The sequence below is a fragment of the Monomorium pharaonis genome, chromosome 4, assembly GCF_013373865.1.
Source record: "Monomorium pharaonis isolate MP-MQ-018 chromosome 4, ASM1337386v2, whole genome shotgun sequence".
NCBI lineage: Eukaryota > Metazoa > Arthropoda > Insecta > Hymenoptera > Formicidae > Monomorium > Monomorium pharaonis.
In genome coordinates this window covers 3,310,512-3,337,052 of record NC_050470.1, presented here as the reverse complement: position 1 = coordinate 3,337,052, position 26,541 = coordinate 3,310,512, and the positions used below count along the sequence as shown (strand labels likewise).

General features: G+C 46.1%; 1 protein-coding gene and 1 long non-coding RNA gene across 2 annotated transcripts; one reads left to right on the top strand and one right to left on the bottom strand.

Annotated features, from left to right (window-relative positions):
* Positions 1-3,702: 3,702 nt before the first annotated feature.
* On the bottom strand, positions 3,703-18,566 carry LOC105835161 (cAMP-dependent protein kinase catalytic subunit 1). The gene has a single exon (XM_012678196.3). It carries the CDS (start codon positions 16,000-16,002, stop codon positions 14,941-14,943), a length of 1,062 nt encoding a protein of 353 aa, XP_012533650.1. The 5' UTR covers positions 16,003-18,566; the 3' UTR covers positions 3,703-14,940.
* A 2,686-nt stretch (positions 18,567-21,252) lies between these two features.
* LOC114253922 lies at positions 21,253-24,372 on the top strand. The gene is made up of 2 exons (XR_003625345.2): positions 21,253-21,481; positions 21,842-24,372. It is a non-coding gene; the product is annotated as an uncharacterized LOC114253922 (long non-coding RNA).
* The last annotated feature ends 2,169 nt before the right edge of the window (positions 24,373-26,541 follow it).

The following is a 26,541-nucleotide window of genomic DNA, read 5'->3' as shown; positions in this document are numbered from 1 at the left end:
TTTTAAATTAATTTGTGTAATATTTACAATAACCTATCTTATAAATAGCTTTTCTTTTATCTTAATTAACGATTAAATTAACATTTGTATAAATATTACAATACAATTTTAATTTTATAAAAAAACAAATTTAATATTAATTATAACAAGCTTCCATATAAATGTCCGGATATCGGGACATTTAACTTAATTGATAATAACAAAGGCTGAATTTCATGCAAAAATGAAATCACAAATGAAGTAACGAAGAAAAGTGCAATGTAATGTTTCGTAATTACTTCGATACAAATAAATCAAAAAAACAAAGATAAAAGAAGGAAGTGCAGCGGAAATAAAAATAGGAATAAATGATATGTAAAAGAAGGCAATTGGCTCATAAAAAATCGATATGACTTAAAGACAAAAGAATGCCTCACTAATACATTGAGTTTAGCCACGCGATAACCCAAAAATTCAATATGTACCTGACAAATTATCATCGTTTATACAGACGCTGTAAACTTATCCCGCGCGCGCGTACGTGTGTGTGTGTAGAAGACCTCGCGTTCCATCGTGAGCAACAGAAGTGCAAAGAATATCCTATATCCACGCTGAATTTCGAAGATATCGCAGCACGATAATGGCAGCTTTCCGGCGATAGATTTCTATTTCATTCTATTTCATATTTCGCCTTCGAGAAACGGTCCTTGATTTCTCGACCGCGCTCAGATACACACACACACCGTCGCGACCGACGTTTCGGATTACGTCACTGCAGTAAAAGCGAGCGATGCGTCAATGAAGTGTTCGGCACATGCACAGTGACTACCGCCGTCGGGATTGCATCAAATGTTTACGAACAGCTTCCACTCGGGGCGATATGTCGTACCACGCGCATCGCTCCGCGGGACAAACGGCACGAATCCTCCGCGCGCGACGGGAATACATCGTGACTCGTACATTGTTTCAGGGGGAAAAAAAAAATAAAAAAAAAAACGTCTCGGTCACGTTTCGCAGGCGAGGTAAGTGCGGACGAAGCGACGCGTGCGCCTCTTTCGAGCGCCGACGCGAGATGAGCTGGGCTGGCCCGCGAGAAATGGTTCCGAGAACAGGACATTTGTTTCGAGAGTGCTTTTTGAGGAATATTTTTATGAGATTTCTCCGATGTATCATCGACAGTATTATTTGACAGATGCAAATGTATATCCCAAGATATTTTTGCGTTCGAGGAATATTCCCTTCAGAAACAAAACTCCCCAGAATACGCCGAGTTCTCCAAGATTGGTTTTCTCGGGGAAACGGAGGATATTTCGAGTAGCCTGCGGTATTCTCTTAGGCACTTGCGTCGCTTCTGCGAATTTGCAGCGTGCGTGTGATATTTCATTAACCGCTGTAACTTAACGTAGGAGCAAAACAATTTAATATAAATAAGTCTGCGCGAATTCATACGGCGGATCTAAGCGGATTGTAACGCAAGGTGAAACAAACTGGCTCGCTGAAACGTCAAATTACGAATGCCAGCCTAATTTTTTGCCCACACACACACACACACACACACACACACACAGTCCGTTCTCGGGGATAAATCCGTGTGTACCGTGCGGGTTTGCGACTTCCCTCGAGAATTCGACGCCATCGTGCCAGCGATGCTCCATTTGCGCGCCGCCGTCGTCGGTCGTGATCTACGTTGTCTTGAATTGATCGTTTAATACGCCGGTCGTAACTTTTATGAGCGCGGTTGAGCATGGGCATGCTGTGTGCCACTTATACCGTCGAGATTGTTATCTCGTAGCCGAGAACGATTCTGCCCGCGTAATATCGCCGTCGATCGCACGTTCCTCCGCTCTAATTGACAGCAAATGCTTCCGTCCGCTCTCCTCTTAGCACCGAGAATGGCGCACGGAGATCCATTCGAAGTGTCTAATAAAAAGGAGATCTCGTAATCAAATATCAAAGCTATATAAATTCCCGATTATTTACGATACTGCTGGCTGCATTGGTTGCCATACGAGCATTGTAAAATATATATACCGCGGAAAGGAACATAATATTTCGCTAGGATTTGGAATTTAAGCTTATTTTTCCTATCAACTTGAAAAATTATGAGCGCGACGACTCTAAAATTAAATTTAGATCCGCGCGAATCCCCGATTTCGCCCATCAACCACCGACAGGGAGTTAATCGGTATATCGTAAATAATTGGCGCAATTATCGTGCGCATCGAGTGAGAGAGGCGGGAGCGTTGAATTATCGATGCGAATTCAAAAGTAATTGGCCGCGCCTTTGTCGGGGCGCGACTTGATCGAGATAGAGGCAAACAGGTACGATCATCAAAAGCGGATCCGGGCGTAGCAGGAGGAGCGACGACGTGGGCGACGGACAAATTTTACGCGGCGCAAAAATGTCACGCCGCTTCTTTATCATTGCGCGAGCGCTCCGGGCTGTTTGGCGAAGCTAACGGCGCGCGCCCATCGATTATCGATGGAGGTTTTCTGTGAGAAGAAAAGGACAAAGGTAATTCAAATTGCGGCTACGCTCGACAACGAAAGTCGTGATAGACGGGTAAATTTCCACGCTATCTACGATTGTATCCGGGCTTATTATAGATCGAAATCACATATCGAGCATCCTCTCAGCTCTCCAATTCTGTATAATCGAATTTTTATGTCTCCTTCAGAGAGAGACTGCAAAAGCAGAACTTCGCGCCTTGTGAAACCGGAAAGCGCCATTATTTTTAAAAGAATACCGATAAGCCGTCACCTGTGTGCGTACGTGTGCGAACCTATCGTCTTCCGAGCATAAAATGTCCTTGTTAAACGTCCTCAGACATAAAATTTATGCTGTGCTAAAGTTCACAATTAAAATAAGCTGCGTGACAAGGTTCCGTTACCTAGGATCCTTGAAAAAAATCTGGACTCTTTTATTTTCAACAAGTAACACGATAGTTTTGCTTATAGTTCGTGTTTCAACATCTACAGTCAAAGGACCATAAAGTAATTTTTTCGAAACACTTTGTATAATCACGCACGCGCTTCTCTTGCCCTCTCTCACGACACCCTCCCTTCATCACGTCAAATCATTTTGTTCACAAAGTCAAGGTCAGCCGGATGACAAGACTAACGAGCGTTTTATCCAACCGGTTGTCGTAAATTTTCGAATCCTTGAAAAAAGTATCGCGAAAATGAAATCGTATCGTGGAACCGAAAAGCGCTATCGTCCGAAAAAATTGCATTTTCCTCTCTAACTGGAATTTGAAATCAGCGGAGCGATCCGTTTCCGCCCCTGGAGAATTAACTAATCACTGTAAAACCCCAATACATACACACACACACACACACAACTAGCTTAAATTTATTTCCAAACTTAATTTTTGTTGATTCCAACACAAAAGAAACTATAGATGATAAGAAGAACAAAACGATTGATCAAAAAGAAAGCAACGGATCTAATTAAATTCTCTCGAAAAGAAAATCTATGTCATCGAGATCCCCCAAGAAAACCTTCAAAGTCCAATCATTGCTATACCTTTATCTAATATACGTGGAAAAGGTTCCGTTTACTCGTATATAAAGACGAAACGAAGCAATTCTTCGAAATAATCCGAGGAGTTGGGCTATTAAAGCATTCTATTGTCACATCAAGTACATGCTCGACGACTTAAACTGTAATATAGGGTTAATAAGACAAACATAAATTTACATCGAAAAGGATAATTTGTCATATTATGATTATGTCTAATTATTATTTATATAGCAGATAAAGCAGATAAATAGTATTGATAAGTGCAAGAAAAAGAGGAATTTATTAAATTATCTTAAGAGTAAGAATACTTGTATCTTTCATTATCCCTATTTCAGATTATTTGAAAATTGATGAAACATATAAATTGTTGTTTAGACATTAGCTTAATGATTATTTTGACAAGATTACTTAAGATTATTTAAATTATGTCATTTACATTATGTAACAGTCCCATTCTTTTTTATATCAGCTCTATCGATGCAATATAATTTAGCATATGCAGTTAATCAAGATGTAAAAGTTGAGTAGGATTTAGCAGAGAACTTGATCCAGGATGCATAATAAGGAAATGTTACTTAGAAAATCAACAGTCAGTGTTTTAGGATGACATAAAGTTTAAACTGAATAGCTCATATACTGCTAAATAGTAAATATGCTGATGCAGTATAAAAGTACAAAAGGCGCTTGTACTCGGCAATTACGCGATATTATGCGTGCCAACCAGCGGGAGATTTACGTGTGAAAGCCTTGTTATAAAATCATTTCCCTTTCGCGTCTACATTTCTCGCGTAACTGCACGTAACACGAGCAGCGTGTAAATCCACGATAAGAACGAATACAACACAGTCGCCGGCATATTTTTACGCCGTAGAAAATAAGTAAAGTTAAAGACGGAGAAGCAGATAGGTCAAGTCTATCAATTAGAGAGAGAGGTAAATAATACTAATCAAATAATAATCAATATTAACCAATAATAACAGATGATATATTTATAATAAATCTATAAAAATAATATATATTAATAACACAAATAATAATTAATAATACAAGTAATAATTGTATATGTATATTATGTATATACGAAAGAGATTCGTGTGAAATCTAATTATCTAATCTATATTCTTAAAATTACAATCAGATTCGTAACATATATGTATATGTATATATTATTCACAATGATTCTTACATGACTCTTTAGCTCTTTCGAACTTTAGGAATTATTACGAAAAGTTTAATATATATACATATTACATATGTATATATATAAAACTCTCCTTTCAACGATTATAGAAAACCGTAACAAAATTAATATTTATCGAGCCTTCTGGACTCGCGATTAATTAATCTGTCGCAGAAGAATATTATTTTGTCGACGTCAGGGGATTCATTCTTGTGTGCCGAGAAGAAAGCGACATCCGAGCGCAAAGAATACCAATGAGGAGAAACATCAGACGGGTTATATGATATAAAATATAACATGGAGAAGAATGTGCTGATCAATTAAATTTTCGTTATCCAGAAAACAAATTTATTCTTCCAATAAATGAGCGACGTATTAGAGATCGCATGTTAATGGGCAAAGAATCTGAAAGATGCAGCGATTTCTTTCTCTGAAAAAAGAAAGGATCCAACAAACTGAAAGAAGAACCGCTCTTTCCTATCCTCTCCTTCCGAATAATTGCATGCACCAGCTTGAAAATCAAACTCGTTCATCTGTATCTATCTCCTTACGAATTAGATTAAACAGTTCGATTTTAATTTCGGTTTCTCTCAAACGAACAATTGAAAGGACGAAAGCCCCGAAAGAAACGGAAGAAAAACGATATTTAACTTTAATGAGTAAAAGCCCAGCGTTCTATCATTAATCAGAGTGCGAATTTAATCTCTCTTCCATTTTTCTTTTAGAAAAGATATCATTGATCATCGCGAGACAAGATTATTAGCGGAATAAATAATTCGAGGTCAGAATATATACATATACGAAAGTCGAAATAATTTATTTGTAAAAAAAAAATAAAGAGAATTATATAAAAAATATTTTCTTGCAAATTCCGAATGACAGTGTCTTGTGTAAATTACTTTTATCAATTTCTCTATTTAAAAAATGTAACCGATTACGCGACGATGACTCCGTTGAAATCTATTGTCTTGGGTAACTGTTTATCCCGAAAGATCCGGCATCGCAGGCGCGAGGCGCGCATCTGACAATTGCCTCGTTAAATGCGCAAAGGCAGATGCGCGAATTTTCGAGGCGACGTATTTATACGCGCCTTCGGCGTCGGGGTCCGGGATTGGATCGCGACGACGGAGAGAAGAGACTTATTACGAGACGAGGCAATTACGCAAGCGAGCGCAACTTTGTCGCGCGGCGGGAGAAACGATGAGAAGAGAGAAGAGAGATTCTGGATGGAAATGAAGAGCGCGAGATCTAAATAGCGCGCGTTCCATCGCGCTATTAATTACGTATCGAGTTACGTCAGTCTCCCCCCCGGGGCGTTGCCGACCGCTCGCTCGGTCGGGCCAACGACAAATTCGGAGTAATGACCAACGTGATGAATCTCTCGCAAATTATGAAGTTCATAACTGAAAATAAACGTGACGCTACCGAGACGCGCAAGGACTCGGGCAAATTGTATGGAGGTTCCTCGATTCGAGGACGGACCTTCTTTTCGCCCTTGGAAAGACATCAGAAATCTCTTACCACAGTTGCGAGCAGATTGTGAGAAAATATAAACTTCGCGAGAGGGGGTTTTTCCTCGCGCGGCCTCGCGCTGTTGTTGTGCCTTGCCAGAATTTTGTCAAAAATACGTACGAAGGAAAAGGTCGTCACTTGCATTCACATCGCAACGCGACGCTCCCTAATGTATCGATATCAATCGATACATCAATTACAATCCGCTGTAACTTGCGTGAATAATTTACTTTGTCTTTGTGAATAAGGTTTCTCCAAAGGGCGCAAAGAACGCCGCGACATTTTAGCAAACAATTAATGCAGCCTTGAGGGACGCCAAGAATGACAGAGTGCATACAGTGGGATACGCGGGTCGATCGTGTTTACGAAAAGGTTTCCCCTCGTGAGAGCGAAAAGAAATTACGAGAAAACCCCCCGCGAAACGGGGGACGGCGGAGGAGGGAGAGGGGAAACACTTTTCCACTCGCGCAATTTAATCCGGGCGCGGCGAGAGAAGACGGGGCGAGCGAGATTGAACGGATCAATGCGGAAGAGAGGCGTTCTCGAAGTGGGACGACGGCGATATAGTGTAAAGCGGCGACGCGAAATCCGCGTTCACCAAGCCGCATTCTGGCGAAACGTCGTCGTCGCGGCGCTCGTATAATAACCAATCAGCGTCGCGGAGTCGCGTGACGACGCGCGTACAAGACCTTCGGCGCTGCATTTTTCTTTCGTTTCTTTCCCTCCCCCCCCTCCCCCCGCCTTTTTAAAATACCATGAACGACGAGGAAAAATTCCCGAGGAACGCGAGCGTTCGACAAATACCGTAATTTGAGGAAACCACTTAGATTTAAATCGTTCGCCGCGATAATATGTCGAATGATCGTCGCTCCGTGTTAGAGTTAAGTAACGTGAAATTGAAAGAAATTTGGAAAGCGACGGATTTTACATGGAAGTATGCCGCCACATGCTGGACTCATAGAGAAAGCGGTTAAGAAAATGGAGATGTAACTCTCGTATTGACTCTTAAATCGAAACATGCAACAAATTATCCGATCGGAAATGCCGTCCGATGAGATTTCTCTCGGTGCATCTTCTTATCGCCTCATCGAAATATGATGTAAAAGTAATTTCATTAGTCAACTCGACGCATTTCCGCTAGAAATTTACAAATGTAAAAAAAAAAAAAAACTGATTACATATGATTTATAAATTTTTAGCGGTGACCGTCACGTTTCGATTTAAGGATCACGGGACTCAATCTTGTAACGAACGTATTGCGCATCTACATCGTTCTCTCAGTGGCACAAGTTTGAGAAACGCTCGGTATCTTGACGAGCCGCGACGACCAAAGTACTTAAGAAGACGCAATAAAACAACACAAAGAGGCAAAGTATAATAAAGGCGCCACATGCCGGCGCACGTGCCGGATGCAATTTAAAACGGCGGGCGAACTTTAACGAGACATTTCGATAACTGGTGCGAATATCTGCGCGGACAGGCGCGATTGTGCGTACACGTGTATGTACGTGTACGTGTATATCCCTATGTACGCGTATGTGCGTGCGTGCGTGCGCGCGCGCGCGCGGCGATTGCGTAACGACCGATCGCTTGGGATCGAGGAATAAACTACGTATATAAATAGGACGACACTTGTACATCTGTGTGTGATACGAAGAACACTGAATTAAAAGTAATATAATTGCGGGGGATAATATACAAAGGGGCCGGGAAAAATCCGCAGGTACACGTGTGTTGTCCCTGTGTGCCTACCTTCGTGTTCCTCGGTGCGTGCCCTTCGTACATACACACGTACATCCTTCGGGGCAATTGTTAAGACGATTGTTCAGCACCGAGGTTGCACCGACCGGGCAGCCGGGTTTTTCGTTCCTGACTTTGACGTTTTTAACCGGGGCGCCAATTAATCTCGTCCCTTTCCGGATTAAAGTCCTAGCTATGATATAGACAAAGAGAGAAAGAGAGAAAGGGGAGACAGGGCGAAGAAGAAGAAGAAGAAGACGTCCGCCCCGGTTTCAACAGCTTCGGTTAAATCTGAACCGCGCGAGTTCTCTATGTTATTGGCTCGGTGCGTATTCACCGCCGCCGCGTTTAACACCAAACACGAAGGCCTCTGTCCGTTCCTCCGTCACGACTCCAGCTCCGGACTCCTACTCTCCACGTGTCAGAACACAAGAGAACACATGGAAACGCGGCGGTGTCGCGTTTGGTGTTAAATGCCACGCGGGCGAGGATACGAATTGTTATTCCTAAAAAAAAAAAAGAAGGACACACAATGGATGCGTTGGACCGGAATTAACTCTCGAGGCTGGTTTCGAAACCGGAGCTAAGATAAACAGGAACCGCCGCCAATCGGTGCAACGTCGGGCTTAAGCTAGAAACGCGAAGATATTCAGGGGAGAGAATCGCTCTATAAAGGAACCACACCGCAGTGAACACGACGATATACGAACTATTCTGTTACCTATCGCTAATATTTACACGAAACGTTTGCGCCCGCGCGAGTCTGCGCGAGCCGCAATACGTCGATTAAAGCTTCCCGCAGGTGCAACAAACCTCCTGCCGTGTCGCGGCCAATTGGGGGGGGGGGGGGGAAACAGGAGACAAGCGGTGGCCAATTAAGTTAAGGACGCACAGCGAAACGTCCTGCGAAACCGCGATCGCACCGCGAAAAATCGATCGTTTAGTGTGGCGCGTTTCATGCGCGTCGTAAACGCAAAGGTCATCGTAAGAAATTATTGTAGCGGCTGCTTCTGACCGCATCATTTTATCATACGGAATTAGAGTTTAACCTTTCGGGAATTGTTGACTTCCTGCACGGAGCACACGCAGTGATATGTAACGTGAGGAATACGCTTCGCGTTCCCTTAACGCGACATAAACTAAACGTGTTCCTTGGTGTTGTACTGGAAGATACGAGAATGTATAAAACCTGCCTGTATCGTCTATTAAATTAAATATGTTAAATGACAGTTGTGTGTGTGTGTGTGTGTGTGTGTGTCTGTGTGTGTGTGTGTGTGTATGCAGACCGTGGGAAGTGATATATTCCCTTTCAATCTTCGAAACACCAACGGCCATGCGATTCTATGCGCTGCGCGATCAACGGAAGGCCAAGTTCGCGATCGCGCGACAAGATTATTTTTTGCATGGAAAAACGGACACACACACTCTTTCCCTCTCTCTCTCTCTCTCTCCTTCCTCCCCTTTTTATCGCATTGTAGTTTACGTGTCTGACGTGCCTACGCTGTTATTGACATAGTCCTTAATATCGTGAACCGCCGATCGATATCGCATTATCCATCCGGAAACAAATGCCCGAGATACCTCGCCTTACGGAAAGAACAACGAAGGTTCCTATCAAACATACAAGTAGCAATAATTCGTCCTGTCGTATTCCTCCCTGTCGTAATATATGTCGGCAATAAAACATTAATACGATCGCGAGCGTAATCATCCTAGTCGTTGGATAAAAATTAATACTGTTCGCCTCGCGGCTAAGGCATCGATAATCGTAACCACTTTTTGAGTGCTATTTTCACGGTGACTCGATGTCTCGTTAATCAAAATTCTGCGCATCGTCGCGTCGAAATACCTGATAATTCTTACGATAAAAAATTTTCACCGAAACATAGTTAGTGCGGAGGAAAAAAAAATGATAACGAAATTCGAAAATTCGAAATATTGATAACGAAATTTTCCCGAGAGTATTCATCGTCAAAAGGCGATAAATACAGGACATGCAAGGTAATCGTTTCTTTTTTTTCACAATCGACACGAATTCGCGAGAATTTTTCGAATGATACGAATTCTGTTGGAATAAATAAATAAACAAATATTCTAATCAACACTCTTTATGATTATCTTCTCTGCATCTCCGGCAATAACGATTCGTCCTCTATGAGATCCGATAGTAAATGATAACTGATAACGGTTATCACGCGTACACACACGAGGTAATAACGTGAGGTAATAACCAGAGGTCTCCGGCGAAAATTACGGGGATCATTTACGGATCATTTATATTAATGTTTGTGCAACTCGAACAACATTCGCCCGTGTACATTCCTTGTTTCGAGAAATCCGTGTAATAACTTTTACGGATTTTTACGACAAAATTAGAACCTTCCACGTGTGGCGTCTACATTTTGACAAAGTTATTCACGGCGCGCAGCTTCGCCTGACGTTTATTAAAGGATATCTCGAAGTTTCACTTTCTACTCTTTTTATACGTCTTATCAAATTTTGAAAACAGAAAATTACGAGCGGTAATCGCATCGCTGAGAAAGTGGTAGATAGATAGCACTCTCCAACTTGAAATATCAATATTGAACTTGAATTAATCGTCGGGAAGAGATCAAAAGCAACGCTAGCAGAAACACATTGCGATATTACTTGAATCAACAAATAAGGAAAAGGAACGAGAGGTTCGGGAAAGAATAGTAAGTTAAATTAAATTGCACAGCGCGAGTTACTTGAAATGTACTATCTCTATTCCGCGTTATGTAAAAAAAAAAAACTTCTCCGCTAGATTCCAATAGGTGAAATAAGTAATGATTGCATAAAAGAACAGCGTAGGAATGCGAATCGATATGTACTGCCGTTTTATATAAAAGACAAGTCGAGGTTTGTTGCGGATCGAATGCGATAGCAAATCGCCTGAAGATTCTCGAGATCGATTATTGACGGAGCGAGTGATATCTTGAAAATACAAGCACTCTCGATGGCCATCGAAAGACAATCGCGATATTGAAAAAACAGTGAATGCTCAATTTGACTAATCCGGATTCCGAGAGCGAAGGACAGCTCTCGCAGTGAGGAACGTCATATATTCAAATATAGGAAATTCTGAATCGAAAAATAAACATGAACTGCTCTTAATTCGCTCTTTAAATATGGATATCAAATCCGTTTACTGCAGAAATTAAATTTTATACAATACTGTCTGTAGTAACCTGAATTTGCTTTTATAAATTATATATTCATAATCTGCTGCGATATAAATGAAATTTTGCAATTCTCAAATCTGTAATTAGAACATAATGTAATTCGTTTGAACCAATTAAAATTCGAATACTGAAAGATGTGTTCAGAATTCCATAACACGATTGTCGCGAATTTATGTAATTGGGACGAGTTCTCGTGACAATACACGGAACTGTAGAACTGAAAATAATATATAGAGCTCTGGTGGTAGAAGACGGAAAAGAAGAAGCTTGAGAAGAACCTGTTACCGTAGCAAATAATGTGTATCCATTTATCACATCCGTTACACCGTACGAGTAACAACTGCAGAAGTGACAAAGCCATTTTGTCCAACTATTACATCAATGCGATCTCGTCTCAAGTGGTCTAGCTCTGTTATGTTTAGTATTCGATTATTTCTTAGACGTGTGTGTGTGTGTGTGTGTGTGTGTGTGTGTGTGTGTGTGTGTGTAAAATGCACGCGTACAAACGTGCGAGCGCAATTGCATACCGCGCCAAGATCTCGTTATCCCAAAATCTCGTCGCGAAGCCGCGCCAAGTGCTTCGCTTATTTCGCTGCGAGTCGCATCAAAACTCTCCCTCTCTACCGCTCTTTCCTCCCTTATTCCAATTCCTCCGTAACATCGCGGCGTGTGCAAACGAACGAACAAACGAATAAACGAACGGCGCGTACAAGTTCGGGTAATAAAGATACGAAGGAAGATTTATTTGCCTTACTCCTTTTCCCACCCCCTTGGCTGCGCGTAGTACAAGCGGAAGGGATGACGCCTCCTCTTTGATCTATCGTCATTCGCGTAATTACACTCGCACGTGTGTGTAGCGAACGTTCGTCTTTCTGTAATTTACGCTATTAACCGGAGATCGCGAAGATTCGTCGATGTATCCTATCGCGTCGATCAGCTGATGATTTGATTCCGTTCTCGTTCAAGCGGGAGGGTCCCGGCGGCCACGTTAATTATCGCTGATTGCGACGCAGGTCTTCAAAGACTATTAATGATAACGTATGTTAGAAATTGATGTCGTTACTATGTGTATATTGCGACGCTTTCTTCGGTGTAATTTCGGCAAAATTTGACACGTGCGTGGGCTGCGTCGGAATCTCAGTTCGATCGACTGAAAACGCGGGGGTGGAAAGGGGATGGGGGAAGGGAAGCGGCTTTGAAAACCTGCGCCGACCAGAGACGCGCGACATACGTAGCGAGCGGCATCCGGCTCGTCGCGAATGTTAAAGGGATATAAAAGTTTCGTAACCGTCAACTTACGTGCCGCATTTCCTCCGCATTGTCCGCGCGCGTGTTTAGCCCATCGCTGAACTGAATCGATACACCCGGCCGCCACGTCACACGCTCCTGGCGTGTGGCCCAATCCAATTCCGAACGACCCGCGTTTTACTCATTAACGAAACTTGGTCTACCGACGAATGTCGTTGACGTCAAGACGCGCGAAGAACAACCTTTGGCGTCAGCCTCGAAAGAGCCAAGCTCCCGGCTCGATCTCTTCCCGAAAGAGAGAGAGGGAGAGAAAGAGAGAGGGGGAGATGATGATGATGATGATAATAATGATGACGACGATGATCGCTCGCACGATCTCCGATCGTCTGCCGTTAGCCTCCGATTGTGCGTTCTTTTTTTTTACGTCAATGCGCTTCGTTACCGCGACACTCGTTAATTCCTTTACGGTTTAACACATTTTGTCCTAACATTTCTCCCGCGGCTCCTCCCTCTCGTTTCGCGTCGCGTTCCGTTGAGATCATTAGTCAGGATTACGCTTGTTTCCCTCTTTCGTTTTTATGCGAGTAACTGTGGTAAGTCTTTAAGAATTCGAAGATACGAAGACAACTACATTACGACGACGTCGACGATCATAACACTCGCGTACAGGTTGAAGGCGTTCGGTTTTACGAGGGAGCTGTTTAGCAATCTAAACTGTTTGCAGCTTAACAGCCCCGTCCCTTCTAATATTGGTGTTGCGATAAAGGTGTAGCCTTATGCTATTCACGGTATTCACTGGAATACGATAGACACTCATCGTCCCCCCCCCTCCCTTTCTTCCTATACAACCAAAATGGCAAGTATCTCTACGCGCTCGGAGAGTTGAAACGCTTAATCTGCCCCCGGTAGGGAACGCAGATAACGAGGAACAACATAATGCAGAGGATTAAAACCGTTTTCTGCGTAGCGTGCGGGTATACCATTTTCGACGATGACGAGCGCAGACATCATCCGGTCTGTCTTGCGTGCGGAGAAAGATGTTGTTGCTCTCACGCGAGAATTTCACCGCGCGGGTACAAAGCCACGTGTCTCCCCCAATTGGCCCGTCATCGGCGATTGATGGAAAACGTGTTTCATATATAAACATTATTTCACATTATCGTATTTATGTGTGTTTATTCTGCGTGTGAGTGTGTGTGTGTGTGTATATTTACGTATGGGCGCGCGTGTGTGTTTGTTGCGTGTATGTGACGACTAGTTGTACAAATATGGATCATACTCACGACGAGTACGAGCGCATTCGGTACTTTCTTTCCCTTTCGCTTTCTCTTTCTCTCTCTCTCTCTCTTTCACACACAATTTCTCTTTCACGACGAGTAAAGAAGATAGAGACAAATAGATAACGAATGATGCAACGATATGACTCCACTTCGCAGTGTATGTGTGTGTATGTGTGTGAGTGTGATACAGGTACCTCCTTCGCGATTCGAGTGTCGTGTGTATAAACGCGAAAGAGAAAACCGAGGGGGTGAAACCGAATGAGGGAGGGTAACGGAGGAGAAGATAGGAAACGTCGCGTTCGCAAAGACAACGAGAGACTATATGTACAAGGTAACTTCGGTACGGTGACATTTCCGACGCTGATAACAGTTAATCATTGGGAACAAACTTTACACACGGCCTCCTCCGTAAACCGGATCATAAAGCTATCTTCAGTGGATGGCAGGGGAAAGGGGAGGATAGAGGGATATGAGAGTGGCAAACGGATTCATAATACACACATACGCGCGCACACACATACACACACACTCCCATATATATGTATATATAGTATACAGTCGTTCTTATTACGTTAATGAATCGATTAACCGGCTAAAAAAAGATTTCATGTAAAAAGTGACGCTGGCGTGTGACGTGTACATGATACGTACAACCCAAAATTGTGTGTGTGTATTGTGTGTGTGTGTGTTTGTGTGTGTGTGTGTGTGTGTGTGTGTGTGTGTGTGTGTGTGTGTGTGTGTGTGTGTGTGTGTGTGTGTATAACTTTTGGACGCTTGAACGCCAGCGTGTAAACCGTGTCAACCCGTGTTTCCGTCGCGTTTCTCATTCCCTCTTGTGTTTCGAGCTCGGTCGCGAGACGCAAAACAAAACGCGTGAATTACCACGTGCCTCTCATATACTACTTCTCTCTCCCTTTCTAGAGCAACACACTCTTCCTTCCATTCTCGCTCTCGGAAGAAAAAAAAAAAGAAAAGCTCCACTCCGTTTTGCCGACAACTTTGGCGGATGCGCGCGCGCGCTGACACACACAGATGCATCCTTCTCCCTTTCTCTCTCTCTCTCTCTCTCTCTCTCTCTCTCTCTCTCTCTCTCTCTCTCTCTCTCTCTCTCTCTCTCTCTCTCTCTCTCTTTCTCTCTCGCTGTTTTTCGCAAAAAAAGCGAATCACCAACGTGACGACGACGGAAGAGAGGTGCGACGTGCGCGTCGTATCTCTCTCCAGCTCCCGCGTTGCGAGCAACAACTTGCCAAGCCGCAGGCAGGCGCAGCGCAGCGTTCAAAACTCGGCAAACTCCTTGGCGCACTTCTCCGTGAGCGAGATCCTCAGGGTCTCCTCCTCGTAATCGTCGAAATTGCTGGTGTCGCCTGGTCCCTTGCAGCGCGGTATGAACGGCGCCTCTATTCGCTTCTGGAAGACGGCTATCCAGTCGGTGCTGGCGAACCACTTGTGGCCCTTGATGTCGTTTACGCCGGCCTTGAGGTTTCCGTACCTCTTGGTGAGGTCGACCTGCAGGAGATTGCGCAGCAGATCCTTGAGGTCGGACCCGAAGTGGGAGGGAAAGCGCGGCTTGCCGCTGACGATCTTCTCGTAGATCTGGATCGGCTGGTCGGCGAAGAAGGGCGGATAGCCGGCGGCCATCTCGTAGACGAGGACGCCGAGCGCCCACCAGTCGACCGCCTTGTTGTAGCCCTTGCTGAGGATGATCTCGGGCGCGAGGTACTCCGGGGTGCCGCAGAGGGTCCACGTGCGGCCCTGCACCCGCTTGGCGAAGCCAAAGTCGGTGACCTTGAGGTAGCCCTGCGAGTCGATGAGCAGGTTCTCCGGCTTGAGGTCCCGGTAGATCAGGTCGAGGTAGTGCAGGTACTCGAACGCGAGGACGATCTGGGCGGCGTAGAAGCGCGAGTGCGGCTCCGAGAAGCGGCCGACCTTGCGCAGGTGGCTGAACATCTCGCCGCCGGGCACGTACTCGAGCACCATGTACAGGTACGAGTTGTCCTTGAAGTGAAAGCGCAACGACACGAGAAACGGGAAGCTGATCGCCTGCAGTATCCTCTTCTCGTTGAGCGTGTGCTCGACCTGCTTCAGCTTGACCACCTTCTGCTTGTCTAAGATCTTCATCGCGTAGTACTCCTTGGTCGGCTTGTGCTGGACGATCATGACCCGGCCGAACGAGCCGGTCCCGAGGGTCTTGATCCGCTCGAAGTCGTCGAGCGCGGCGGTGTTGGTCGGATTCTTCTTCCACTTGTCCTCGAACTCCTTCTTCGCCTTGTCGAGGAACTCCCGGACGCTCTCGGCGGCGTCGACCTTCTTGTTGGCGGTCGCGGCATTGTTGCCCATCTCTGCTGCTGCTGTGCGGCTGCTCGCGCCCGAGACCGCTGCCAGAGCAGCTTCGGGCTCGCGGTAATCCCCCGTCGGGCCGCTACCGCTACGTCTACGTAGTAGCTTCGGAAGCCGGAAGCGCGCTTCCACGTCGTCCGTCGCAGCCGCCGATGAGCCTGCCAGGGCTCCGCCGAGCTGAGGTCTTCTCAGAATTTTGCCAACCGGCCACGTTGCCCACGACAATGGAACACCGCGAAGAGATCCAGACGCGAGCGACGAAACCGGACGACCAGAGTCCACAAACTTTTGGCAGGTGAGGCAGCGGGAGGGGAGGTGAGAGAACCGCAGTAGCCGCCGGACACAACAGGTAGACCGAGATATCGCGCACGATAAGGGAGGTGGGGGAGAAGGGAGAAAGGAAGGACAAATGCGGGTTATGGCACACTCGCGCGATTAGTATTATCACACGGTAGAAAAAACAGGCCACGCACGGAACACACACACACGCACGCACGCACGCACGGGGGGGTAGAAGAGCGCGCGCGCGCGCGCGCGCGAACGCGACGCGAGAGAGAGAGAGAGCGCGCGCGGGCGGCTGCACACCCTCGACCCTCCTTCGGAGTCGACTCTTGGCTCTCTCTCTCTAGCTCTCTCGCTCTCTCGCTGTCCCTCTCTCTCTCTCCTCTCTCCTGCGGCTTCCTTCTCCTCTGCTGTCGCCGAGTGTCGTCCTCCCGGCGAATGTCACCACACTTCGCGAACGACGGCGCTCGCCCACATCAAACAACGAGAACGAGCGAGGGGGGCCAGAGAGAGGGGGGGAGGGAGGCGAGGGAGAGACTCCTCCTCCTCCTCCGTAGTCGTCGTCGTCCTTGATCGGCGAGAGGCACCCGACTCCCGGAGATTTGGTGGCGCGTCGGAAAAAAAAAAATGGGTCAGCAGCGATCCTCGTCCGCGGCGACGGCTCGCGCCATCTTCTCTGTCAATTGTACCAGTCCGTCGTCGTTGCTCGGCGGCGATGACGGCGGCAGGATGCCGACGTTTTCCTCTCTCTCTCTCTCTCTCCCTCTCGCGCAAAGTGTGTCCCGTCCGTCGGGCGACCAGTCCTCCCCAGGTCTGTTCTACTACTCGGGTACTCGGTCAGGTGTGTCTCTCGCACCACCACCACCACCACCACCACCAATCGAGTGTCTCACTGACGGTGACGGTGACGTTGGGTCGGCGGCGACGGAGCTCTCTCGCTCGCACGCGAAACGGACAGAGCGAAATCTCGCGCGCGCACCACCCGACGGCGGCGACTGAACGGCTGGCACTCCGACGGCGACGCGCGTCCTGACCGACCGAACGACCGTCGCTGCTCGTCCTACTCACCACCAGCGGTCCTCCTCGTGATGCCTTCGCCTAAGTATCAGGCGAGAGAGAGCAGCTTCAGACCGGAGTAGACGGAAAGAACGAAGACGAGAGAGGGAGACGACGACGACGTCTGGCTACTCGCGGCGCGCCGCACCTCCTCGTCCTTCTCCTCGTTCTCCTCGCGCCCCCGGCACGTAATAAATGTAAATCGAGCGCGACGTCGGGGCGGCACAGTCGATATCGGAGCGAGCTCCGCTACGGCGGCAGCGGCGAGGTCGCTTCACGTTCCCGGCGTCGCGTCGCGTCGCGTTGCGTCCCGTCCCGTCCACGGAGGCGCGTATACGCACGCACACACACGGCACACTGGCGCAACAACGACGTGTCGTTTACTCCGATTGTCGTCGGCGCGGCCTAGCGACGACGGCGACGGCGGCCGATAGGTACGACCGTGCCTAAAGATGGCGACGCGACTTCTCCTCCTTCTCGCGCTCCGCTCTCGCACGTTCGGGGGAATTTTTCGCACGAGTGCGAAAGTGACGAAGTGCCGCTCCAGGAGGCGAGAGAGCTACTGTCCGCCGCGCGGGTCAGCTGTTGCTTCCACGCGCCGCCGAGAGATGTAGCGTCGCGCGGGTGGCGCGCGGTGCCGGTCGGTGTCGCCCTCAGGCGGCGCCGAGCGGAACCGAGCCCGGCCGAAGGCCGCGACGTCACGCGACCGACGTATGCAACGCGCGCGTACACAAGCGGAACCGTAGCTGCTCCGAGCTCCGACTTCTCTACCGAGAAGCCATTTAGACGCGAGCGTTACTTCGTATATTGAAAATTCGCCTCGCTACGTGTCATTTCGTGAAAATACAAATTTACGTAACCTCCTGCTACTAAAATCAAGGATAATTGTAAAGAAATCGGGAAAAAATATAACGACGTTGCACACGAATCACGGGCGTAGCTATAATTTTTTTCGAGGGAGGAGGGAAGGGGAAGAGGTTATCAATTCTGTTAACGCGGTAATTTTTTACGTTAATAAATTATTCTGTTAGAGATTAATAATATTTTTCTTATTCCTGAATGAGAAAAATATTAAGTTAATTGTTTAAATCATAACTGTGCTTCTGAAGAAAATATAGACAATGTTTTTATTAAAAACGAACTGTATAAACTTTTGATATTATCATTGTTATAATTACATAGAAAATATGATTATTCTCCTAGGATAAAAAGATAAAATACGGAAAAAAATGAAAAAGATGAAAAAGCAAGTAAAATCATTTAATAAATTTAAAATTGCGCATTTTTTTAATTGTATAAATTTTATTGATCGATACGATATCGCCTTCATCATTTGATTGAATACAAAGCATATATTCTATTTTTCAACTAAAAAAAATCTTGCGATAATATTCCTTGCATATCGAACATTATCAAAGCTCTAATTAATAAGAGTTCCAGAAATTATTTACATGATTGTAAGAAGGAAAAAATAATGTTTTTTGCTATAACAATGCTATATAACAAAAAATTTATTCTAAAAAGTAAAGTTGTATTTCACTATTAACAATATACAAAAATAAATTAAAAGATTGAGGAAGTATGGTCCCTACGCCTATGATATAAATATTTAAGTAGAAATAAATGAAATATGTATTATATGTTCACTAGTCACTAAAACTGCTATTCATTCTACTTAATTCTACTCCTCAACATTATGGCGTTATTAAGATAATAAATCACACGTTAAAATTAGCAAGATATTTGGGCTGGATAAGATTAATATTTAATTTATTTTCTTAAAAATGCCATTAAACGAAAAAATATTTTTTTTAATTAAGTTTTTAAAAATGTCTTTTTAAAAGTTCTAATAAATAGCGCTTTTTTAGAGTAAAATATAAATAGATCTTATCAGCTCGGTTATCCAGAGTATCTGTTGCCTAATCGTGAGCTAATAATGCTTTTGTTATCAAAGAATGTTTCTTTTTCTTATTGAACCAAAGAGACTCTTCTTCGAGAAGACCGTCTGTCGAAATACGGTCGAGTTTGGAAACAGCCGTGACCCCATTCCGCCGACATATTCTTGATAGTCTCTCTTCCCGAAAAACCTCGGAGGGCCCGCGTTTGGGGCCCCGGAGTTACCTCGTGCCAGCCCTGTCTTCGAGCAGCAACGAGCTCCAAGAAGACGATTGTGTCACGTTCCCCCGACAACGAGAACGAGCACCTCTCTGAGTCAGCCGACCGAAAAACTTATGTCGCTTCGCTCCGTCCAAGGTTGCTTTTGAAATTTGGAACCGCTGAAGTCACGCGTGCGCGCGACGGACGCGACCGCGCTTTTTATCAACCTCCTCGCGGATAACATCACGTCGGGATTACTCGCTGGGAGACTTATCGCTCAGGAAACGCCGCGCTCTCTCAAGAAAGCGCAGACACACGCGTAACTGCAGAGAATTATCGTCGGCAATCTAACGCCGCGCCCCATATATCGTTACGCGTCGCGATAAAAGGATCCTCCCGCTTCCTCTTTCACCTCTTTCTTTCGCGGAGATATCAAGAGCGAAGCTTCTTTCCTTCTTTGAACGTTGCACGTGCCACGTACGTTTCTTTCGTTTTTGTGCTTCATACATTCGATTATTTGCGGTCTAGATGGGAAGAGCGGTTCGCGAACTTGGTTAGAGGCAACTGGCGTGTTCATAGCTTCAAAGAATTGTGCGCAACAGTTGCTAAAATAGATTCAACGTGAGAACAACTAAACGACGATATATGACATAGTTTAATTGTAAGCTAAACGAATTTTTATTTTCGTTTATAAATCCCTTTTCGCCCATTCGATTCCCATAACTTGTATTTCTTCCGACAAAGTGACATTCATCCGACGATCCTATCTCTCGCCTAGCTCGTCCACTCTTCTCCGCGCTCTTTCTCTCTCGTCTCCTCTCTTTTTAATTTAATTTCTCGAGAGAGATATCTTCCGCGCCAGTCGGTTCATGTTGAAATCGTGCCCCGTGGAGCTCGAGAAAACTCCAGACTATCGCTCATAATAGTATTTCTTATCTCGGGATTATCGAATTGGGAGAGGTCGAGCGAATCATATCCACGAACGATATTAAAAGCACCGAGCGCGCGCGACCTCGCGTATGCAATAATTTTGCGAACGACGACGTTGTCGAGAGGTTTCATCGCACCGCGACGCGCTCGGAGATGAAAACAGACCGACTATTGTACGAGTGAAATCGACCGTTCCGATACACGCGCGAGATCATTAGACGAACACCGTGCGTTTCGTGGAGCCCGTTCGGGTGTAGGGGACACATTTCTTCCATTATCTTTCATAACGTTCGTAACGTTTCTTCGTGGGACCGGACGCCAATCGTCCGCTCTCGTCTCGGTGGGAATACATATCAGAGGCGAGCACGACCGAATGAATCCGCTTTACGTGCAGGCCCTACAAATCGTCATGTCGCCGTCGCGACACCGCGGAACAACACCGCGTGCCGGAGAATAGCAGAGACCGGGGACTTGTTGCTGTCAGTCACGTCAACCGGGAAACCGGTTCGAAAGCCTTGGAGAGAGACCTGGCGCGCGGTCGAATAAACTCGCCAGGATGGCGAAATCGTCGTGGACGATTTCGAGGGTTTCGACGGCGACGACGACGACGACGACGACGATAACGACGACGATGGCGGATGCGTCGTCGTTGTCGCTGTTGAGCGGCAACGGCGTCAGGCTATTAATAATGATCGGATACCGAGTATCGCGGTATCGAACCGTGGTAGGTAGGTGTACGGAAGGTTGAACACCCGCTGACCTGTGATAATCCTTTGCCGATTAGTTCCCAACTGTAGACAGAGGCGGCGTGGTTTTAGAACGGTCGACCGACGGGAAAGCGTCGGGTAGGAGGCGAGAGAGAGAGAGAGAGAGAGAGAGAGAGAGAGAGAGATACGAAGCGCGCGCGCGCGCGCGCGCACGAAAGGAAGAAAGAATGAGAAGCCGGGGGACGGGGACGCTCGCGAACCGGTTGCTCGCGAGTCAAAAAGGTGCGACCGGGTCAGGCCAAGCTCGAATACACGCGGCATTTTCGTGTGTAGTACTGCCGCGCGTTGTGAACGCGCCACGATAAACCCGGGATAAGGTGAAGAGAAGCGAAGCGAAGAGAAGAGAGGTAGCCAGGCGTACCAGCTAGGAGTTTTATGGCTACGCGAAATTTATATCGCCAATCGGCGACTGATTGACCGACCGACTGAATCACGACAAATATCGAATTAAAATAAACCAGTCGAACGAACGATGCATGTTGATAACGCAGACAGTCTGTGACAAAAAAGAAGAGAGAAAAGATATGAAGTTGAGCTCAGACATTTATATGTATCTCAAATATGTTATTTATCTAATCTTTATCTAGACAAGGTTAAGTTATCCAAGCGTCACACCGGTCGCGAGATAAAAATGGCTTAACAATTAAGGTCGCTTTTAGCGTCACGTACAAATTTACATTTTAAACATTGCTGATACCTTTTTACAGTACACAATTTCGTACAATTGTCTGAATCGCTGTAAATATCGGATGAAGTACGGAGACGCAAGCGTTTGTTATGACATCGACTCTACTTTGTCTTGGGTACATATGAGTGCATTTGTTTGTGTTTCACGCCACGTGCCTCGATCCACATCATTTGCATGTTACCCCACTCTTGTTTGCGTGTTCCAATACCGTTTTGGAGATACCTACGCACACAAAGAGCCGGCGGGAATTCGCTCTAGTACTCTACTGTTTAGGGTTAAGCTCGGTTTGATTCTACCCTACGGGATGCGCGCGTCCACGCGCTCTCTATTGATTCCATGACCCGAAGCGGCGAGCCAATTTGTCGAAGGGAAGCGCGCTTTTCTTAGGTGGAACATCTCGCCCGAGAAAAGAGAAGGGATTCTTTTCTCCCGCCTGTGAGAACAACGCCCGCAAGAACATTCTTCGTGCCTTTCGTCGAGTTCACCTGAGCACAATTGGGAAATCAGTCTCGAAATCTTCGAATCATACATTATTCATCGAACATTCGTGAGACCTTCTCTCGACGAAGCTTTTCAGTTATTTCGGTTCCTACGGATGAATCACATGACGCTTTTCACCGCTTTGACCGATGCGCCCGGCCGCACAATCGATAGTCCATTCTCTCGCGATGTACATTAATGTATAATAATCCATGACACGACGGAGTTCATCTTTTCAAACCCGATAACACGCCTGCCCTCAAGAACTTAATGTACCGTTTCAATATGCAGATTATTTAATGGGTTTCTTTACGCTTCGCGCGCGCGCGCGCGCCTCCGTGCCGCGGACTTTGCGTCGCGAAAACGCAATACTCCACATATCCTTGGGGCGGTATTTATTCGGGGCGCTATTAATAAGCGTATTCGTATGTAGGCCCCACTGGAAATACATCGTCGACCGTCGCCAGTGTATTTCCATTTCTAATTCTGATCCCTCCCCTCCCCATGCTCCCTCTCACTCTCTCTGCCTCTCTCTTTCTTTCTGGCTCTCCTTGTTTCTCTTTCCTCCTCTTCTTCTTTTGTCTTTCTTCGCCCATGCGTGCGTGCGTGCGTGCGTGCGTGTGTGTGTATGTCGCGAGAGCATAAGCACGAGTTACCGCGTCTTGGGAACCTAGACCCAAAAGTGCACGGTGAAGTGCACCTTAATAAGAGCGACACCGGCGCGAGGTGGAATTCAGTCCAGCGAAATGAAAATTTAGATGCGCGCCGCTATCTTTAGCAGTCGACCGACACAGCAGTGGCAAAAGTGTTGCCACCGGCGAATATAGGTTACTGTCGTCGGAATAGATCGCGGTCGGGGCACGGAGCGCGTCCGCCGCCGGTACACGGTGAAAACGCGGGCTCGTCGGCCCTTATCGGCTACCTAGTTTTCGAGACGGGCGCCTCGTGGAATGGTGTTGTATCGAACGTACGCATGATAATTCTCGTTATGATCGACAAGGCAAATATCCCTAATTTATCGCGACCGGCGCTTACGTAAAGACCCCGAAAGAGGAAGGAAGGGAGACGCGATCGCCGCGAATTTCAGCCTCGACGGAAGCGCGTGGGAGACAGCCAAAGAGGGAGAGAGAGAGAGAGAAAAGAGAGTAAGCGAGCGAGCGAGCAAGAGAGAGAGAGAGAGAGCGAAAAGGAGGGTGGAACAAAGAAAGTGAGAGAGGGGAAAGGGAGAGAAAGGAAACGTGCGCACGAGGCAGTCAGGCAGAGCGAGAGTGAGAGAGAGAGAGAGAGAGACTATTCCCTATTCTTCTCTCGCTGCAAGCGCACGCGTATATGTCGGACGTTTGCTTTCCCCTGTGAAAGTTCCGTCGAAAACGGTCCGCGTGCGGATCTGGAGGTACACCCGGGGACCGAAGTCGGTTTCGTCGAAAGATGCTCGGAAGGAGGCATCTGGCCGCCTGGCCGCCTCACCTGCGCACGGTGCACGGCAGCTGCCGCTCGCCCGCTCCGGTTATCTTCGTGCTTACGTGGACTGCCGGCACGTGTGCCAGAACAAAAAATTTATTTACGGAACAGGCGGGCGGGCGGGCACGTTGCTGCAAGCGTGGCACGGCCAAAAACTTGCGCCCGCGCGACCACGATTAATAATAATTTATTTCGCCGAACGTATGTCCCCTTAGGTCTCCCGAGAGGTTTCTGTTGGAAAAGTACATTATTTTTGGAATGCACGGTCCTAATATCTTTGGCATTGCGTTTTTCTTACGAAAAAGTGTCGAGAATCTTTAACTTTATTCTCCGACATGAACTCTGTATTGCATTATCGTTCGACGAAATGTTCTATTATTGAATTTTATTTGTGATTGCATTCTTAATTGGTGATGATAGAAGTTATCTCCCTCCGGGATTTGCAGAAGAAAACCATTTTTGTGCGCATTAGCAATGTAATGAGTTTTATATTTTTATTGGTTTATTTAAAGAGAAGTTGAAATGAAATCTCTGAACGACCGCCAGTCTCGTTTTATCGATGTAACATCAAAACAAATACACAAAGATATTTTTATGTGTGCGCATAAATAACAGCATCGTGTTCTCATTGTTCTTTCTATCATTTCCTCTTTTTTCATATGCCCCCAAATTATCCATTATTACTTCAAAAACTAAGCACTAAAATAAGAATTGAAGAAGAGTTTGCCACTCGACTTTCGTGTTTACCGTAAGGGCATTCGACTATGAAATTAGCGAAACTAATGCAGTTTCACCTCACAAAGCACGATTATTGCAACGGCAAAATAACGACATCTCGAATCGAATATATATTATATATTTGTGTGTGTGTGTGTGTATTTATATTTCTTTTTTTTCGTGGTGATGCTTCTCATTGCGAGATACTTGAGGAAAGCGGAAGCCTAGGGACACCGTGAACGGAACCTGTTCCTAAAAAAAGATATCGAAACTCGAGGGGGCAACCGATTTCTCCGAGCGAGCGAACGTTTGCCTCGTGTTGCTACGAGGGAAATCTCGCGTTCTATATCGAGGGGCCGTGGAGCAACCTGTAACATGGACGCGAAGGCGGTGGGCAGAGCGCGCGCGATGCGCCCGCTCGTCGCGCACCTTTCTCGCACACCGGAAGCGCTGCTATACCGCGAAACTTCTAGAACTTTCCCGAGCGCGTCGCGCACGGGCGTGCGCAATCGCGCGGAGAGAATCTCTCCGCCGCGACCAACGCCGACCGACGGAGCGAGGTACGCGAGTCACGACCTAATCGATATCGGCAAGTCATTCTCGATGCGGCACAAAGTCGGATGTTTTTCGCGTAGAGTCGAAACACGATCCGCTCGCGTAAAATAAACCGGCCGACGCGCGGCCGGAAGCGCGCACGTATTTTTCGATGCAAGGTGGGATCTAATTGGACGAGGTAGGAAGAGAAGGTCGCTCGGTGGGGGAAGGGACGAGGAAGGGGAAGAGAGAGAGTGAGTGAAAGAGAGAAAGAGAGAGAGAGAGGGAGAGAGAGAGAGAGAGAGAGAGAGAGAGAGAGAGAGAGAGAGAGAGAGAGAGAGAGAGAGAGAGAGAGAGAGAGAGAGAGAGAGGAATGGAGGACCGCGTGGGGGATCGCCGAGACATCGAGATGATGTCGCTGCCTTCGCTCGTTTGCCGTGCCGAGCTTCGTGCCGCGAATAATCGAATGGCCACGTTTGCGATACGTCGTATTCCCCTTATTTCCTCGATCGCTTTCGATCGCTTTCGTCGGCGTGGGTAGCAATCGGACGCGTTTCCGTCGATGCTTTCGAATCGCTGATCTCTCCTTAATGTCTAACGATGTCTACTCGGAAGTGTCCATTGGACCTACTCACCGTCGTCAATTGCGATCGCTTGAGATTCCGAGACTGACGTTTCCTGGATAATTTCTAGTCGATGGATCTCGGAAAAAGCCTGCGTGAAGTTTAACAGAATCGGTATATCTGATGCTAATGATAGCTTCGCGGATGATATCGCGCGAGAATCGCACGAGGATGCGTGATAAAGACCGAGACACACTGAATAAGACATGAGGAACGAGGAATATATATAACGGTTCATCGTTCATCCGCAATAAGCGTATTGATGTATAGAAATGAGGAATGGGGTCGATACAACTTCAGTTGATTTAATTTGCGGTATTATGAATACGGAATAATATGCTTTGTCACGATCTTGTACAGCGTTTTCTATCTTTATAAATAGAAAAAACTGAACGTCTTTCTACCCATTAAAAATTAGTTGAAAACTATATTTGACAAATTGTAGGTTTCACAACTTTGGTAAACTGTACAGAGAAAGAGAGAGAGAGAGAGAGAGAGAGAAAAAGAGAGCAAATGGATATTACTAATGGATATTACATTTTTTCAATCTGTTTTCTTAGTCTTGCGTATATTCTATTATTATTTTAATAAAAATATACTTGCGCGAGATATGCGTCACGAGCCTTAGATATTTCCAGTTAAATAATTTCCCCGTTGCTTCTGATATACTCTCTTGTTAAATCATTAAAAAATTATTAAAAAGTACAACAGAAAATAATCAGTTGGTTTTAACCGTATAAGTTGTGAATCGTAAATTAACAGCGTGAATACATAATTGATTATGATAAGGAAACATATATTCACGATAAATTCCATGAAAACGATGAAAAACTACAAGCTAACATAAGAATTATGTCGCATGCTAACGTTAATTTCGAAATGTAAAAAGTGAAACGATAAGATT